This window comes from Rhinoderma darwinii, chromosome 1, assembly GCF_050947455.1.
Source record: "Rhinoderma darwinii isolate aRhiDar2 chromosome 1, aRhiDar2.hap1, whole genome shotgun sequence".
Classification (NCBI taxonomy): Eukaryota; Metazoa; Chordata; class Amphibia; order Anura; family Rhinodermatidae; genus Rhinoderma; species Rhinoderma darwinii.
In genome coordinates, this window is record NC_134687.1 from 486,054,647 (window position 1) to 486,073,933 (window position 19,287).

Below are 19,287 nucleotides of genomic sequence, written 5' to 3' on the forward strand. Positions count from 1 at the left end.
ATTAATCACAATAACTTAATTTTTTTTACATTCATTGTTCTTTTTTTTTTAGGTGGTCCACGTGATTTTTTTTTTTTCTCTTCCCAATATGGATTTCTTTTCTTATCTTTTTTTTATACTGTTTTCATGTAATAGAATGTTAGGTTGTTCACGAGTTTAGCTGACAAAATATATATTTTTAAGTTCTAGTACATTAATCTTGTAATCATACAGTGCAGCTCTGAAATAGATTTTATGTTTGTCTTTGCTATTATCTGCCATTATTTTTCATATATGAAATATTTGATTTTATATTATTTTGACTTTTATATTTTTATAATTTCTTTTTTTTTTTTATTTGACATTTTTTTTTACACGAAGTTCAACAAATGTCAGAAATGGTCATGGCAGCCCCAGTTAAAGGAAAGAATCGCTGTGTTAAGTGACATTTGGTACTAATAGGGCTGCGCTGTGTTTAGCAATCTCCTACGTTCTCTGACATCCTGGTGACCATGTGATTTGTCACACATCACTGGGACCAATAGATGCAGTGTATGTAATATCTGAAAAGAAAGTACCAGTGAAAATTGCTTTTGTCTTATATTTCGGCGGCCTGATCACTTGAGTAGCCAGTTTAAACTCACGCCATAAGTGTACAATGATGGTCGGCTAGGACCCCCCTACCTTAAATTTATGGCGGGTGGTTCTTAACTGGTTAAATGTGTAAAGCATGTTTTAAATGGTATGTGATTAATTCAATTACATGGTAATCTGTTATATACCATATTGCTGAAATACTCAGATGATAGATGTATATCATTATGGTTTATTTGTCTGTCAGTTCTAATACTGCTATATTAGTAGTAATGTGGTTTCTATGTTAAAAATAAACCATCTGTCTGTTGTGCCTCAAACATATCAATGTACACATTTTCCAAATAACCTGTTCTATTGGGAAATAAATAGTCTCTTATAATAGTGTCAATGGTGCTCAAGATAATCTCATATTTTAATATTCAATGCTTATCGTCATCGTGGATACAGGTTATAGTTTGTCCCATTTTTTTTTTATTTGCAATATCTATAAATGTTTAAATACAGAATAATTTTCGATTTATTGTTGCTGTTGGTATACATGGTACTTATGTATCAAAATATAACTAGCTTAGCAGTTATAAGCATATGACCTTTTGAGTTTATTAGCTATTCCAGGCATTCTGCGTCTAAGCTGTATAAATAATGAAATAGAAAATCTGCTGCTGTTCAAACGTTACCTGACCATAGACTGATGCAGCATATTATATTCTTCATGAAAATCCTCCTTCCAATGCACATGCTTGTGTTTACCTGCGCTACATTGGATTTCTGGCTGTAGACATTTAGAATTTTAAAGGGGTTTTCCCATCTTATAAAGTTATGGAATATCACTAACATTTCCTGAGAATAAAGGGGCCCTGTCTCCCTTTCAAAGTTTTCCCTGAACATCGGTGCTCCCCGCCTTTGGCTGTGCAGGAAACGGCAGCAGAGCTCTATTCAAGTACTTGGGTCTGTGTTGCAGTTCTCTGCGTGGCCGGGAGCGCCAATGTGCAGGGAAAAACTGTGAAGGGATGCCACGTTAAAACTAATGCAGCCATCCCTTAATTCTCCGTTTCGATGAGAGTCCAAAAACCTACCTAAGCTGTTTAATATTTGTTGTAAAGTCCATTTTAGGACAATATATTTGTATAAAGTACAATTTATGTTACTGGACAGGAAATGTACTCAAAATGTACATGGTGTCTTAATATTACTGCTTTAGCCTACAGTTCTTCTTTCTGTCTCTATTGCATTGCCACTGGAACTAAACACTCCAGGCAAAAGGTATAGGAGCATAGAAAAGAGAGGACAGCCATTGCTATGTAATGTTTTTAGTTTTAAGGCGTTTTATTTATTTTTTTACTATTGTTGATCCAAATTTCACGGTTTGTTTAGTCCACTTGCAGCTACAAATGAAACAAATTTACCAAATTTGAAATATTGTCTTAAAAGGGTTCACCAGGGATAAGATGTTCAAGATGTTCTAATAATAAACTTGAAAATATACTCCCATCTTAAATGAGTTGCCTCTAATCACAACCCCATCAACTCTAAATTCCCTAATAGGGCATTTAAAAATGTATTTTCTAAACCAGAAAAACTCTTTAAAGACCCGTTTCTGAGTTAAAAACAAAGGGAAAGATTTGGTTAAAGTTTTTATAGCAAACATTGTCACGAAAGCTATGCACAGAGAGATATTGAAGGATGAACTCTATAGGAATTAATGAAACGCTATATTATTACATTAGGATTATTATAGGAGGTCATATTTCCATTGTAGGACTAACAGAAATGTGTTCCATACTTTAAAGTAAGTTATACCATCAATACTTACAGATGTGCATTTAGTTACATTGTCAAGTCATAAATTGATTCAAAGTCAATAATCAAACAGGAAAATATTATTTATTAATCCGTAATAACATAGATGTCCCAAGGCCAATTTTACTTAATACAGGCTAGTTAACCATCGGTGTAATGAATGGATTTACTGTTTATAGTAACGCCCCTTACTTCTCAAAAATGATATTTGGTTTATATGCCTAATGTGTTATTTAAATTACAGTTATTAATGTTCTTTCATTGAGATTAACCCCAATCTAGCTTATATATCATGTTCTAACTAGTTTCAAGGGATCTGCTTATTGTCAATAAATATACAGAGGCTGAAAACCGGTCCTCACCTAGTCTTCTACCAAGATCCAGACCTGTGTGATCAGAAAATGTTATGGCTACTGGATATGAACAAGACTCCATTCACTGACTGCAAGCAGACATTTTGAAAACAGTGTGAAATAGAACATCGTATGACTTTCTAATATACCTTGCATCATTTCCACAATGACTAATCTTCATTTACATAAATTCAATTAAAACTGGATAGGTTCTAAAGAAATGAATTCAAAGTGGGAAACTTTGCCATTGCATATAATAATCTGTGATAGTATTAAGACATTTTGTCTTGTGCTCTCTTGTGGAAAGGCTGTATATCATAATTTGGCAAAACTGTTCCATGACACCTCCTGACTAATTGGATTTCTTTCCTGGGTCCCTACGCTTTAAACAGACCTTCCTATAGCATTGGGACATCTCTGCATGCTTTCTTAGTGGAAGATGCAAGACACTGCTACACAGATATTCAGCCAGCCTGGAGTCTTAAATATTTGGAGAGAAGCCAAAGACACTTTGTGCCAAGGATAACGTTTTTTTTTGTGTTTTTTTTTTTTTTTTTTTACAATTTCTTTCGTTTACAGACCGCCATCACCTTCTTATGTTTTTCCTTTAAAAAGACCAACAAACTATTTTATATTTATTAGGATCTAAACAGCAGAATATGTTTGTGCTAAATGTATTTTGTAAACCTAATGTGGAAATTATGTGAACAGCTGTAGTGGCTTTATAAATGCCTACTGTTTCCATTATTGACTGTAGAGGCCTGGTATTTTTGGGTTAAATATGATGACATTTTAGTAAAATGTTTAGCTAATATCTTGTATCTACATCCCCTCCCCCCAAAAAATAAAAATTAAAAATATATATCTTTGGGGAACATAATCCCAAAAATCAAACCTGAATAAATCCAAGTATATCCCCTTATTTTTTAATCCAGAATTATTTTCACACCATCACTTACCAATTATTAGAAAATTGTTAACTCTAGTAACATTAATCCAGGTACTTGTTAATTTTCCCCTGAGACATATTAGGCCATGTTCACATATTGTGAAATCTGTCAGGATTTAGGCGTGGGTACTGCACCTAACTCCTTACAGAATCTGATAGCATTTTGCTACCATTACATGTGAATAGGGTAATTATGCCCCATTCACATGCTGTTGAAAAAAAAAAATCTGTTCTGAATCATGAATGTCGTACGGAATGTAGAATACATTTAAATTATTGAACACATTAATTTATTGCATGAATATTCACCCCATGCAATATTTAAAGGGAATCTGTCAGCAGGAAACCACCTTTTGTTTCAATCAAGTTTTGACTGTTGGACCATTGACAACAGGCGATGAAGACCACTCAACGCCTGCTCCCTCCTCCCCCTCCTTGCACAAGTGACAGAGAATGCCTTCAACGATAGAAGTCAATGAGTTGTTTTCTGGTGGAGGTTTCTCGTTCAGGGGCCTGCTGTAATGCAAATCTCTGGAAGCGTTGTTCCCACTTCTGAGCAGCATCTTAAGCAAGAAGGCTCCCTCCATTATCATGTAAAAAAAATAGAGTAAAAAAATAAAATCAGAAAATAAAAATAGACTAGGAATAAAAGAGTACGTTTCTAATTAGTAAAAAATATAATAATCGAGGCACCTTCGACAGTACTTACAGTCTTGAGTCTGAGGGGCTAGATTTCTAGCGGCTTTGCACATGGAAACAAAGCATTATTCTCCCGCCTTCCATAAAGAAAACTACAAGCTGTGACAAATTGCATGCGCGTTGTAAGGTAACGTCTTGAAGTCCGGCCAAAAAAATCTCAGTTGGATAAAGGTCTGGTCTAATTTGGCCCTCCAGGACATTATTGTTGTTTCCAACATTTGTGTGTGGATTTGGCTTTATGTTTCGGGTAAGTTCACAGGTAGCGTAAATACTGTGATTTTTCCGCATCTGATTTAATTGCGGAAAATCCGCAGCATAATACAGTAGCAGCAGTGGGGGTGAGATTTGAATCTTATCCACACGCTACGCAAATGATGAGCAGAAAAAAACAGTCAAATTGACGTGCGGTGCAGTTTTTTTTAATCCACAGCATGTCAATTGTATTTGCGTAAATGCTGCTTATTTGTTGCGGGTTTTCACCATTGAATTTTATATATATATATATATATATATATATATATACTGTGTATATATATATATACTTATGGCTTATTCACACAAACCTTGTATACGTCCGTGTGACGGCCATTAAAACAATGCCCGTCACACGGATTCATGTATTTCAATGGGGCCATTCACACGGCCGTTGTTTTAGACTCAAGTCTATATGGGATCCGTGAAGACTATTCCCGCACGGGTGAAACTCAGATGTGAAAAACGCCCATTTTTCACGTCCGAGTTTGTATTAGGTCGTGTGAATAAGCCCCTATAGTTATTGTCTTGTTGAAATCGCACGTCTTTTGCAGACTGCTGCTGATTTTGTGGCCTGAATTACCGGCATTTTGCTTCATTTATTTGACTTTCTATCTTCACAAGCCTTCCACAGCCTGCTGCAGCGAAACATCCTCTCAGGAGAAAACTACTACCACCATCCTTTACAATGTGGTTGTATGCTTTTGTTGGTATTTTGTTTTGCTTACACCGAACACCGCTTATTTTTATGCTCCAACATGGCAAACTGTAGCAGATATATAATAATCCTTTTTAAAACAGTGGCTATCTCTTTGCCAAACTCTCAAAAAGCTTTGACTGGTGGAGTACCTGGGCAACAATTGTACTCAGGTCTGTCCCATCTCAGCCATAGAAGTCGTGTGAACTCAGCCTTATGGTTGCATGTGATTGCACCTTTACATGTCGCGGATTTGACGTAGATCTTACATCTTGCAATGTAAAAGGGTGAGATCTGCGTCAAAACCGCAACAAAATCTGCGACAAATCTGTGACGTGTGAACTCAGCCTATCCAAGCAACCTGGGCTTCCATAACACCTCAGCAGTGCCACAGGCTGATCGCCTCCATGGCACGCCGCATTGATGCAGTAATTCATGCATAAGGAGCCCTGACCAAGTATTGAGTGCAGATACTGTACATACAGGGTGGGCCATTTATATGGATACACCTAAATAAAATGGGAATGGTTGGTGATATTAACTTCCTGTTTGTGGCACATTAGTATATGGGAGGGGGGAAACTTTTCAAGCTGGGTGTTGACCATGGCGGCCATTTTGAAGTCGGCCATTTTGTATCCAACTATAGTTTTTTCAATGGGAAGAGGGTCATGTGACACATCAAACTTATCGAGAATTTCACAAGAAAAAGAATGGTGTGCTTGGTTTTAACATTACTTTATTCTTTCATGAGTTATTTATGTCATTATGGGTGTCAGGTCCGAGCATTCCTAGATGAACAGTTTCCTGGAAAGTGGATTGGTCGTCATGGGCCAGTTGAATGGCTCCCTAGGTCTCCCGATCTGACCCCCTTAGACTTTTATCTTTGGGGTCATCTGAAGGCAATTGTCTATGCTGTGAAGATACGAGATGTGCAGCAACTGAAACTACGGATACTGGAAGCCTGTGCTAGCATTTCTTCTGCGGTGTTGCTATCAGTGTGTGAAGAGTGGGAGAAGAGGGTTGCATTGACAATCCAACACAATGGGCAGCACTTTGAACACATTTTATAAGTGGTCAGAAACTTGTAAATAACTCATGAAAGAATAAAGTAACGTTAAAACCAAGCACACCATTGTTTTTCTTGTGAAATTCTCGATAAGTTTGATGTGTCACATGACCCTCTTCCCATTGAAAAAACTAAAGTTGGATACAAAATGGCCGACTTCAAAATGGCCGCCATGGTCAGCACCCAGCTTGAAAAGTTTCCCCCCTCCCATATACTAATGCGCCACAAGGAGGAAGTTAAGATCACCAACCATTCCCATTCTATTTAGGTGTATCCATATAAATGGCCCACCCTGTACTTTTCAGTAGGCCAACATTTCAGTATTAAAAATTATTCTTGAAATTGGGCTTATATAATAATCTAATTTTCTGAGAGACTAAATTTGGGGTTTTCATTAACTGTTACCGATAATCATCAACATTAGAAGAAAAAAATGCTGGAAATGGATCACTCTGTGTGTAATGAATCTATAGAATATGAGTTTCCCTTTTTGAATTGAATTACTGAAATAAATTAACTTTTTGATGATATTCTAATTCATTGAGATGGACTAGTATATTAAATTACACAGTAGTGGCTAGTCTCACATTATTGACACCTTTGGGACTTATGCATATGAATGTATTATCGATCCTGCCATGGGCCCATAATGTAGTTTCCAAATTGATCGGTGAGAAAAAAAAAAGTTGCAAGTGGAGTGCCTAGTAGCCTGTAATACATATCGGTAAGGGCTTTGTGTGCTGCCGTACAGTGCCCGTGCTGACGGCGTTGCCATTGGCATGAGCTGTAGGGATGAGAGCTGAGCGCAGATAAGGCTGTGTTCACATCTTCTTCGATGGCCTATTAGGAGCCTCTTTCGCAGATACGGTAAAAGATGTCAGACAAAATATGGGAAACATGCTTAAAGAGGCTCTGTCCCCAGATTTTGCAACCCCTATCTGCTATTGCAGCAGATAGGCGCTGCAATGTAGATTACAGTAACGTTTTTATTTTTAAAAAACAAGCATTTTTGGCCAAGTTATGACCATTTTCGTATTTATGCAAATGAGGCTTGCAAAAGTACAACTGGGCGTGTTGAAAAGTAAAAGTACAACTGGGCGTGTATTATGTGCGTACATCGGGGTGTGTTTACTACTTTTACTAGCTGGGCGTTGTGTATAGAAGTATCATCCACTTCTCTTCAGAACGCCCAGCTTCTGGCAGTGCAGACACAGCCGTGTACTCCAGAGATCACGCTGTGTCGTCACTCACAGGTCCTGCATCGTGTCAGACGAGCGAGGACACATCGGCACCAGAGGCTACAGATGATTCTGCAGCAGCATCGGCGTTTGCAGGTAAGTCGATGTAGCTACTTACCTGCAAATGCTGATGCTGCTGCAGAATCAACTGTAGCCTCTGGTGCCGACACGATGCAGGACCTGTGAGTGACGTCACAGATCTGCACTGCCAGAAGCTGGGCGTTCTGAAGAGAAGTGGATGATACTTCTCATCAGAACGCCCAGCTAGTAAAAGTAGTAAACACGCCCCGATGTACGCACATAATACACGCCCAGTTGTACTTTTGCAAGCCTCATTTGCATAAATACGAAAATGGTCATAACTTGGCCAAAAATGCTCGTTTTTTAAAAAGCGTTACTGTAATCTACATTGCAGCACCTACCTGATGCAATAGGCATGAGCTGTAGGGATGAGAGCTGAGCGCAGATAAGGCTGTGTTCACATCTTCTTCGAAGGCCTATTAGGAGCCTCTTTCGCAGATACGGTAAAAGATGTCAGACAAAATATGGGAAACATGCTTAAAGAGGCTCTGTCACCAGATTTTGCAACCCCTATCTGCTGTGTCTGCACTGCCAGAAGCTGGGCGTTGTGAAGAGAAGTGGATGATACTTCTATACACAACGCCCAGCTAGTAAAAGTAGTAAACACGCCCCGATGTACGCACATAATACACGCCCAGTTGTACTTTTACTTTTCAACACGCCCAGTTGTACTTTTGCAAGCCTCATTTGCATAAATACGAAAATGGTCATAACTTGGCCAAAAATGCTCGTTTTTTAAAAATAAAAACGTTACTGTAATCTACATTGCAGCGCCTACCTGCTGCAATAGCAGATAGGGGTTGCAAAATCTGGTGACAGAGCCTCTTTAACTATTTTGTCAGGTATATCGATGGACAACATAATGACTCCACGGAGCCGATTAAAGTAAATGGGTTTGGTTGTGCGACATTGGTGTCCGTCATGCTTTGGATACGATGCTTACAGTTGTTCTGATCCTATGACGGAGCAGAACGGAAAACAAGAACGCAGATGTGAACGAAGCCTAAAGAGCCGCACTTACTGACTCTAAATAAATGGGCAAATTCCTTTGTACAATTACATGTAATGATGGCTGTTAAGAAAGACAATGGAGTTAGTCTTTCCAAATCTGATTTCCTTTTTTATTTTTAACTAAATAGTTCAAACTATAATGCTATAGAATACTCAATGTTGTGTCCCATATTGATTTAGTTATAGTCAAGTGGCTTAAGATGTAGCATCTTTTATTGTTTTATGTTTCAGGTTTGCATATTCATGTTTGTTCTGTGCTTATTATCTGTTTTTCCCAAAAGCCAATTTGTACAATAAGTAAACCTACATCAAACACAAGACTGTATCTCCACACATACAGGAGAGAAACACACAGTATAGGCAATATTTAATTTCTTTCGTGTACTCCACTGCTTTGTTGGATATAGGTCACCACACAAGTGGAGCGCATGAAGCATCCATAAATCTGGGATTCCTAATTTCATCTCCTGGGGCTTGTCTTCTGAGTGACTAAATTATCTAGTCATGGTTGTTCTATTTTTAGTGATGGTGGTTTGTGAATTCAGCCTCAACATCAAGGTCGTGTCTGAGAGATACTCAATTTAGTCCATTTTATTGTAGAATATTTTTGAATAACCATTGTATACTCTAGATCCCATATTTATGTCATCACAGTAAAAATAGAAAAAAGTATACATACATATCCACATGGAACTATTTTTTTTATTATTTTTTTTAGAATCTAGTTGCTTACATTCATACCTGATGTATTTTGTACATTATGAACGCACATTGGAATATTGCCTTATCTTGGCGTACTGATTGTTAAACCAACCTATTAATGGGGACAGTGGATGTCACTGGATCCTCACTGGGATATCTAGCCATCTAAAAGGATTAATCTCTGTTAGGTTAAGTAACATACGCATGGCGCTATGGAAGTATCTAAAAATCCATAACAAAAACATTTGTATATTTAGTCAATGGCCAAATATAATGGGTCACCATAAACTAACTTCTCAATTCTTCTAAGATTAATTTATGATTGAAATGGCAGATATCTGGATCAATGCATTGGAAAGAAAGTACATATATGATGTCATCAAAATAAATACATGTTTTGTATTAAGATAGATGTAGTTACTTGAATTCTTATTTTTTTGTCTTAGGCGTTTGGTAGACCAGTTAGAAGATATGAGGAAGACGGTGTCTGGTGATGGTGTTAATCGCTGTATTCTTTGTGGGGAGCAACTGGGCTTGCCTGGATCAAAGTGTGTTGTTTGTGAAGATTGCAAAAAGGTTGTTATTAATATTATTATTATTATTATTTATTATTATTATTATTTCTACTAAGCTGCATAATGCTATATATTATCAGCAAAACCTCTAAAGTAGCAAAGATCATTGAAAGTTATTTTATATAAGCCATTTCAAAGAATATTTTTCCATAAATTATTGTATCCATAATAGCATTAACTGTGAGCAAATCAAAGTTAAAAATGTTATAGATCCAATAAGATAGGGAACTGATTATTATCATTAGAATACTTGAGTATCTAAAGATGGTTTATAGTTGAAAATTGTTGTGTTTTTTTTTTATTGTTGAGAAATAGGTTTACAAGCAATATCTATAGTGATATTCTTGTATTATACATATTAGTTTCTACATTCAAACTATTGTATTACTACTACTCTTACTACTACTTCTACCACTACTTTAGGATATTATACTTGATTTTAACAGAATGTTTGCACAAAGTGTGGAGTACAGACCAACAGCCGTCCTCATTCTATCTGGCTCTGCAAAATATGTAGTGAACAACGTGAGGTAAGTAGCCTATAGCATTTCATATAGCTTTTATACCCTGAGCAAATTTACTGTAAAACTCCTTGAACCCACTGTTTCAGCACTATTGCCATATGGCCAATTTCCCATTTTAAAAATGAAACAAATGCAAATAGGTCAGATTTAGGTTCTGTTAACATCTCTGATATGGCTTAAATTTCTGACCGAATCCATAACGCTGTGCTGGATCCGTTGTGCGATTTGATACACATGGAGGACCATGGACCACATTGACTTATAATGGGTTCCATCAAGCTTTCCGTAGTCTTGACGACAAGAACAGCTCTACATGCTCCACTATTTTTGCTCTCAAAAGTGATGGAAACGGAACCCCTGGCCAAAAGGCAGATATAGGACACAGGCTTAGTTCAATCTAATCTATATGCAAATAACAGAATTGTAAATTATCAATATTTTTTTTATTTCAGCTTTAATACCCTTAATTCACTGTGAAATGTCATATTCCAAGGTCCAATTTGCCTATTCACAAATTAGTGATTCAGTATATCAATTATTAGGGGAATTTGAAGGTATTCGCTCATCTCTAATGATTTACGTGGCAATAAGAGATAGGAAAAAAGGCTTTAAGTTCTGCAAATTCTCTTTAACACTTCTCTCTCCTCAGTTTATTGACAACTGCCTTAAAAGGGTTGTCCTAGGATTAACATTTATCCCCTATTCAGAGAATGGGTGATAACTGTCTGATTTCTCGGGGCCCCACCGGTCCTCAGTGATCAGACATTTAGCACCTATCCTGTAGATAGGCAATCAATGTTAATCTTGGGACAACCCCTCAGTGAGAGAAGAAGGCTTCAATACCTGTGAATTGCCGCTACATACGTGAAGACGATTCACAGTGAGCAAGTAGAAATGAAGGGGAAGCTGCGTTCGTATGAGCGCTGCACCCCCTTCAAAACAGCTGATCAATGGAGGTCCCGGGACTCGGACCCCGACCGATCAGCTATTGATGGCCTATCCTGAGGATAAGCAATACATTTTTAGGGACTGGAAAATCCCTTTAAGACTGTGTGCAGACATGGCAGAATTGCTGAATCCACAGGAATTTACAGTACAATTCATGGTAATAGGGTTTTCAAAACTACATCTACAGGTAGCAGAAAAAAATCAAGGTGGAAATCCGTGAATGCTTTGGATTTTCAAATCTGCAGCGTGCGTCTTCTTAAGTGGATCTTCACCATTCATTTCACCCTTTTGAAATGAATAGGGTAAGAACTGCAGAAAAAGCGTGGCAAAATCCACAGTGGATTATGCAGCAAATTTGCTGTGAATCCATGACACAATCCGTGGCAGAGAAATTCGCCACATCTGAAATCAGATGAAAGTGTCACTGTCAGAAACGTCTATAAGATGCCTATAAATGTTAAAACTGCTCACAATATGCAGCTGACTAAACCAGGGTATTTGGCAATCTGTACATTGTGCCTAGTATGCAGCTGAAAAGGAGCAAGTACTGTGAGCTGCTGTCTGTCATCCAGGTGCTCTCAGCAAATCAGCATCACTGACAATGTTCTCAACAATTCTGAGTGTCTGGAAAAAGCTGACCGATAATGCTCATCCCAAATGTCCGTTCCCTCTAAATGTATACAACTCCAGTTAGGTGGTATATTCTGTGACTGTTCAATGTTTCTGGATGGGGCCTGTAGACATCTATGTACATGCTGCAGAGATAATCCCATTCAATGGTACGGAGTTTTACATGTGTGATTATACCCTTGCTCTGGTTCTGGGTGTTGTAAAGGGTAGGGGGCTATTGGCATTTTCCAGCCGAACTCTTAATCTTAAAGAGAATGCCAAGCGATGTTGGCTTTAGCAACCTCACTTTTCAGGTACAGGCTGGATCGGCATTAGGTGCTGACAGCAGAGAAAGGGAAAGCAGCCATGCCATTTCTCATCTCAGCCTGTGGGTTTAATCAGATATTTAAATAATGGGGAACCATTAATATAAAAGCATACATTTACACTTTATTCAATATCTTAGGTATGGAAAAGATCTGGAGCTTGGTTCTTTAAGGGCTTTCCGAAACACGTACTTCCCCAACCAATGCCAGTGAACAAACAGAAAACCCAGAACCCTCAAAGTGACCCAACCACATCTGAAGCTCCAGAACAAAAACGTTACCCCCGTAGTCAAGGCCGAGGTAATAAAATCATTGTGATTATTTAAATGGGCATTCTAGTGTATAAATTATATAAAATAACAAAGTCTTCCAGTGTAAACAAATGTTTCTTTAATTGCAATTATTTTACGTGCAATAAAATCTGTATGTTAACTTATCTTCTTATACATATGCCATGAAACATGTCTACAACAATTCTACTTAGTTTCTTAGGTTCCATATGCACGAGTGTTATACGGACCCATCTTTTCTAGAATTCTCTTGGTCAATATTGTGCCTCCATCTGCCTTTTGTATGATAAAGATCTTATACAGAGAGAACTCTATTCCATCACATGCAGTGCTATTGAGGATCTCTCCCCCGAAACTTTCTAGGGAAAAATATGGTACCCTACAGAGGCACATAGAGTGCCTACTGGCCCATAATACAGACCCATAGTCACCCAAATGTTGCCATACACGATCCGGGAACAAGGCTTTGTCGTGTCCATGAGGACTTTCACCTGGAGAAGAGTGCCGATCATTAACAGCGTGTCGATCATTGCTCGTTTGCTCCTTTTTTGATGACTGATCGCTGCCCTGTTTACACAGAGCAAAGATCACTAACAAGCGTTCATACGATGGCTCATTCGCCTGCTCATTGGCCCGTCTAAAAGGGCCTTTTACTCTTTTTTTTTTTTGTACGCGTCATATAGTCACATGCCTGTAGGCTTTTCATGCCACAAACCTCTCTCAATGAATTAAAATTTATTTAGCTATATTAGAATATAAGGACTACAAAAGCTCTATGGGATAAAGTAGTTTCCATTATAAATAAGTGTAAACATTGTAAAACTAGAGGAATGTCTAGCAATATGAAGTATTTATTTGGCCTTTCCCTATCTTTCTTTTTAATCTATCTTTTGCAAATCTATATATTCTAGACAAATTGGGTATTCTATTTGAAAAAATATTTTGCTTGTATTTTCTTATCATATTGTTGTTCATTTATTCTGTTGATACATTAAATATATATTCGATTTTATGTTTTTAAGGACAAGCAGAGATTACGGCTCAACCCGACCACGAATCCTACGGTAAGAGACTCAATATGAAGGCAGATACTGTACATTGAAGTTATGGGTAATGTGTCTTACCGCAGTACAACAGATAATTAATTCAGAATTATCTTCCAGTTGTGATTATTGCTATAGTAACCAAGGTTAGATGCAGTTCTTCCAGTCGACTAGCAAGGGATTAGTCTTCACTTGAAAATAATGCTCTTCAAATCTCATGTCTTTGTAGATTGGCCTGTTATTCTTTGAGAAACTTGCAATTTTATAAAAAATAAAATTTTCGTACTCTTTATTCATAGTAAGACACATTTGGTTTTCATGTGCACAATTTGTCAATGATGAGAGACAATTGAGGAAATGAGCTTCTGAAATTTCAATGCCAATCAGAGGCTCTATTCAGGTTCTGTAATCAATTTAAAATTTACAAGTCAAAGTAGGAAATGTGGATTTGACTTGTATTTGGTTTGGAGATCCGTTTTCAGCATGCATGTCCTAGAAAAACACGAGAAATTGTTAAGGGGTTGTGAATTTAAATTGTAAGTTTAGATTTAATTTTTTGCCTGTGATGTTTGCACAATGAGTTAAGAGAATGTTGCATATTAACTCTTAATACATCGGTGAAAAAATATCAGATATGCTATATATCTTGAAGAAACCACGGCACTGAAAATCAAGGTGATCGGATAGGGTTGAAATCCGCAAGATATAAATGAAGATCCGGCACTCCACAGATTTAGCTTAAATCGATAATATATTTATTAGCAATCCACAGACAAAAAAATAATGACGATGATTCGGTCAAAACACTATGACCTTTTTCAAATCCGAGGATTGCATTGTGAGGTATTGAAAAAGGTCATAGTGTTTTGACCGAAACGTCCTCGTTATTTTTTTTTGTCTGTGGATTGCTAATAAATATATTATCGATTTAAGCTAAATCTGTGGAGTGCCGGATCTTCATTTAGATATTCTATATAGTCTTGGCAGACTAATGATAGGATGGCCTATCCACTCCCCTGGCGTGTCTGTTTTAGTAAATACCTGCATTCCCCATAAGGCCTCCTTCATACACACAATTTTTCTGGCAATTTACTCTGCATCAAAAAAGGCTTCTAAAACGCCAGCGTTATTAAAATGTAACATACGTTTTTAATTTGGTGTCCTTTTGTACATGCTTTTTTTTGTGGAGTCCTATAGAGAAGCCTATGGGAAAAATGCATGAAAAAAACACCACTGACCACAAAATTGCCTCAAAAACGCCCAAAAATACAAAACGCAAGCGTATGTAGTGCATTTTATATTGTCTTAAAACTTTACTGTAACATCTGACCGCACTAAAAACGCCATTAAAAATGCCACAAACAATGGACAAAAATGCAGCAAAATGCTGTGTGTGAATCCAGCCTAAAACAACTAAGCATTTCACCTTCGCTATGCTTGACTTCACAAGTAGGTACCCACGCTACACAAACTACGGTACATGACTGAATGGGTTGATACCCGGGCTCAACTATTAGACCTTACTGTGCTTTCTTTTCTCTTTCTTATATTTCGGAGAAGAACTTATTGTGACTGGTAATGTAACCTTTGCAGTTAATACAAATGCTTGTTGTAAAGCAACATATGCTGTATATTGCGTAAACCCCCCTTTCCTCTCCTTTTTTCTTGCCTTTTTAAAATCAAAGGACATTATATATTTCAGTTGCTAAAATTCACCCTTTCCATCTTGCTTCTGATTTACGGTAATGACATTGTACTGGTTGTATATTTTGTATTTTCAATCAACGCTAAATATTAAAAAAATACCTGCATCTGGTGCATCTATTCTTACAACTCTAGGTTATGATACTTCTTTGAGAGGGACCCTCAAAGCAGTTTATTCATACATTTCCAGGAGGAATAACAGAGTAACTGCACAATGCAAAGTTTTAAGAAAAGATGCTGCAGCATACTCCTTTTTTGGGAATCCTAAAATAGACATGTCAGGAGAGGTGACCTATCCTCTTTTAAGGACCCAGAGCTCTTGAAAACTGTACCAAATTTATGCATTTAAAAGGGTTGACCAGTTCAGAAAAACTATTTTCTCATATCCTGCTATGAAATTTGGAGTTCTTAAAGTGCCCATCTGTTCAGAATCCTCATCTCTTGCCCTGAGTGTAGAGGGGTCATAAAGAGTATCTCTTTCTTTAGAGGACCTGTCCTGTACTACAGAGACAACCCGTTGCTTTGCATGAGCACTGGCGCTGCAGGAAAATTAAACGCTTACTGCCAGGTATGCCCACAGATCAGTGGCGGATTAAGTAGACCATAGGCCCTGTGCTGTTCCCCAAGCTTGGGCCCCCTTATCCACCACCGCCCTCCCACATCGTGTCTATATTAAACACAACCTGTTAGGAATATCATCAGCCATTACAACCTCCAGCCACTAGAGGCCACTAAAACCCATTGAACTTGCCCTTTTCCAAGATGGCCAGTTTTACCTCGGAAGAATCCATCTTGGTTCCTGTTTCCTGTTTGGGCCTATAAATAGGTACTTCCTGAATATAGCCATTGCTTGAGTATCTGTTTGCTCTGCTCCTGCTGCCTTGCACTTGCTCCTGTTGGAATATTTACCTACCTGTGTACCGACCCGGCTTCATCTGACTACCTGCTAGTGTAACGTCCCGGCTTCATCTGACTACCTGCTAGTGTACCGACCCGGATTCATCTGACTACCTGCTATATCTGTCTGTTTGCTGTTCAGCTAAAAGGACCAAGCTTAGTACACCAGTATCGTGACAGAATACTCAAGCCCACGAAATGGATCCTGCCGAAGACATACCTGTTAAGCGACGTGTAGGGGGTTTAAGCACTATATTAATTGAATGCCAGAGTGAATTAATATCCCTGAAGAATAGTTTTGCTTCCCTTGAGGTACATGTGACTCAGGAGGTTCAAGTCTGTTCGCAAAAGATCCGTAATGCACATAATGGTTTTCAGGAATTTATAACTAAATTATCCCAGCAAGAAAGGCGCATTTCCGATTTGGAGAATCGATCAGTTCCACTATCTGCAGTTTCACCGGGTACTCTCCCTCTTCCTCCAGCCCGTTTCGGAGGGGATCCCCAAAAGTTTTGTGGATTCATTAGTCAGTGTCGGATGCATTTTGAATTATATGAGTCTCATTTCAGATCTGAAAGATTAAAGGTACGGTGTATCCTTTTACTCCTCAAGGCTTTGGCATGGGCCTCTCCTTATATTGAATCTAGTAGTCCAATACTGGAGAAACTTGATGACTTCCTCACAGAAATGAGACAAACTTTTGATGATCCAAATCGGAGAGATACTGCCGAAAATACATTATTCAGGCTACGTCAGGGGAGACGCTCAGTAGCAGAATTTACTGCAGATTTTCGAAGATGGGTTCTAGACACCACATGGAATTCTGTCTATCGTAAGGGACTTTCTCACCAAATCAAAGCTGAATTGGCCCGAGCCGAGACTCCCACAGAACTTGAACCTTTTATTAACCACTGTCTTCGTATTGATGCTCGACTGATTGAAAGAAGACGAGAAAAGAAAGCTTCCACTTGTAGTTATTCCAGTTATCGTGAACCCATGATCTCTAATTATTCAGGAAACTCTGAGGTAAAATCAACTAATGAACTGGAGACTGAATCTATGCAAGTAGACGCAGTTCACAGAGTCTTGATGAGAGAAGAGAGCAACGGCGCCAGGAGAACTTGTGTCTCTATTGCGGCAAACTTGGACATTATGTGTCAAACTGTCTCAAAAGACCTCAAAAGACTGTAGCTACATTGGCAGACGCTGACCTTTATGACCAGGAGTCTATCATTTCCAGTATGCCTCAGCATGTGTACGCAGTGATCCCTCGTCTGTCCCCATTAGCCGCAACTGAGAACAAAGAAAACAATAGTTCACACATCTCCATTCCAATTCGATTTCAAGTTGGGTCTCGTTGGATTTGCACTTCCGCGATGGTGGATTCTGGGGCGAATGCCAATTTTATGGACATTACGTTTGCTCAGAACAATCAAATTAAATTCAGAGAAAAGCCAACACCAGTATTGATGGAAACTGTAGATGGTTCACCTTTTGCGCTCAGGTCCTGTTACTCATGAAACTGAACAGTTGAACATAGTAATTGAACCAAATCACTGCGAGGCCCTTAACTTCTTGCTTATCGCATCCCCTCAGTTTCCTGTTATTTTGGGTATACCTTGGTTGACGACACAAAACCCATCTATTAACTGGGAATCAAAGACCATTTCTTTTCCCCAGGAGATTGCTGCTGCTCAGGCCAATTCTGTAAATTTTAATACTACCAATAGCCTCTGTTCTAAAGTGGCAGAACAATTGCCTCCTCAATATAAAGAATTCTCTGATGTCTGTGATAAGAAAAATGCTGAACAATATGATTGCCCGGTGGATTTGTTACCTGGAGCAGCCATACCCTTTGGACGTTGTGAGACAGTGACAGGTAAAGTCATTGAGGGAAGGTACATTTCCCCTAGAATCCTGTCATATGTATCCTAGGCTCCAGGGAATGAGTAGTTCTTGCAATAGAAAGCTCTAGCTTTCCAATCTCGGCTTAAGGAAAAGCCGGAAAAAGGGCCTGGAGTTGGATTGGAGAAGAGCAGGGCGGGTTCCCCAATCCCTAGTCCATCTCTGTTTGTAGGACAAGGCTGCTGCTCAATTAGCTGCACCTGTAGCCTGTGTATAAAAAGGTGCAGACACAGTGTGTGTGAGTCTCACCCCTGACTCAGACTGGAGACTACTAAGTCTGGAGTAGCCTGTATTCTATGTGAGTAAAGACCTGTGTTACTTTGTGTCCAGTGCCTGGTAGGAAGGCACTTGGTATAGTTAGATAATATCTTGTTTAGTTAGTGCTCAGACGAGCAGGATTTATTTTGTATTTTGCCTTGTTGTACAAGAGGCTGTTTCTTTGACAAGAATAAAAACACAGGCAAAGCCCTGTTATGACTTTTAATGCACGGTGTCCCTGTCTCTGGCTACAAAGAAACTGCTGTACCAACCTCTCCTGATGCTAAACCCTCACAACGTACATACCCATTAGCCGAACCTGAATTAAAGGTTCTTAAGGAGTACTTAGACGAAAACTCAGCATAGAGTTTTATTCGTGCTTCTACATCTCCAGCAGGGGCACCTATCTTCTTTGTGAAGAAAAAAGACGGTTCATTAAGACCTTGCATTGATTACAGAGAATTGAATAAAATCACAATCAAGAACCGCTATCCTCTCCCACTTATCTCTGAATTGTTGGAGAGGCTTTCCTCAGCTAAGATCTTCACCAAATTAGACTTACGAGGTGCGTACAATTTAATTTGAATACGACCAGGTGATGAATGGAAGACAGCCTTTCGAACCAGATATGGACACTATGAATATTTGGTAATGCCTTTCGGACTGTGCAATACCCCTGCAACGTTCCAACATTTCATTAATGACATATTTAGGGATTTACTGGACCAATTTGTTGTCATTTATCTTGATGACATTAATTTTCTCAAATTCTCTAGAAGAGCAT

At 38.4% G+C, this 19,287-nt stretch overlaps 1 protein-coding gene across 1 annotated transcript in view; it reads left to right on the forward strand.

Moving 5' to 3' along the window:
* Positions 1–19,287, forward strand: part of RPH3A (rabphilin 3A) — a 180,598-nt gene that overhangs the window by 36,340 nt on the left and 124,971 nt on the right. The window contains exons 4-7 of the mRNA XM_075835143.1: positions 9,871–10,000; positions 10,446–10,529; positions 12,547–12,706; positions 13,719–13,760. Of these exons, the coding sequence (XP_075691258.1) occupies positions 9,871–10,000; positions 10,446–10,529; positions 12,547–12,706; positions 13,719–13,760 (416 nt within the window). The remainder of the gene's footprint in view (positions 1–9,870; positions 10,001–10,445; positions 10,530–12,546; positions 12,707–13,718; positions 13,761–19,287) is intronic.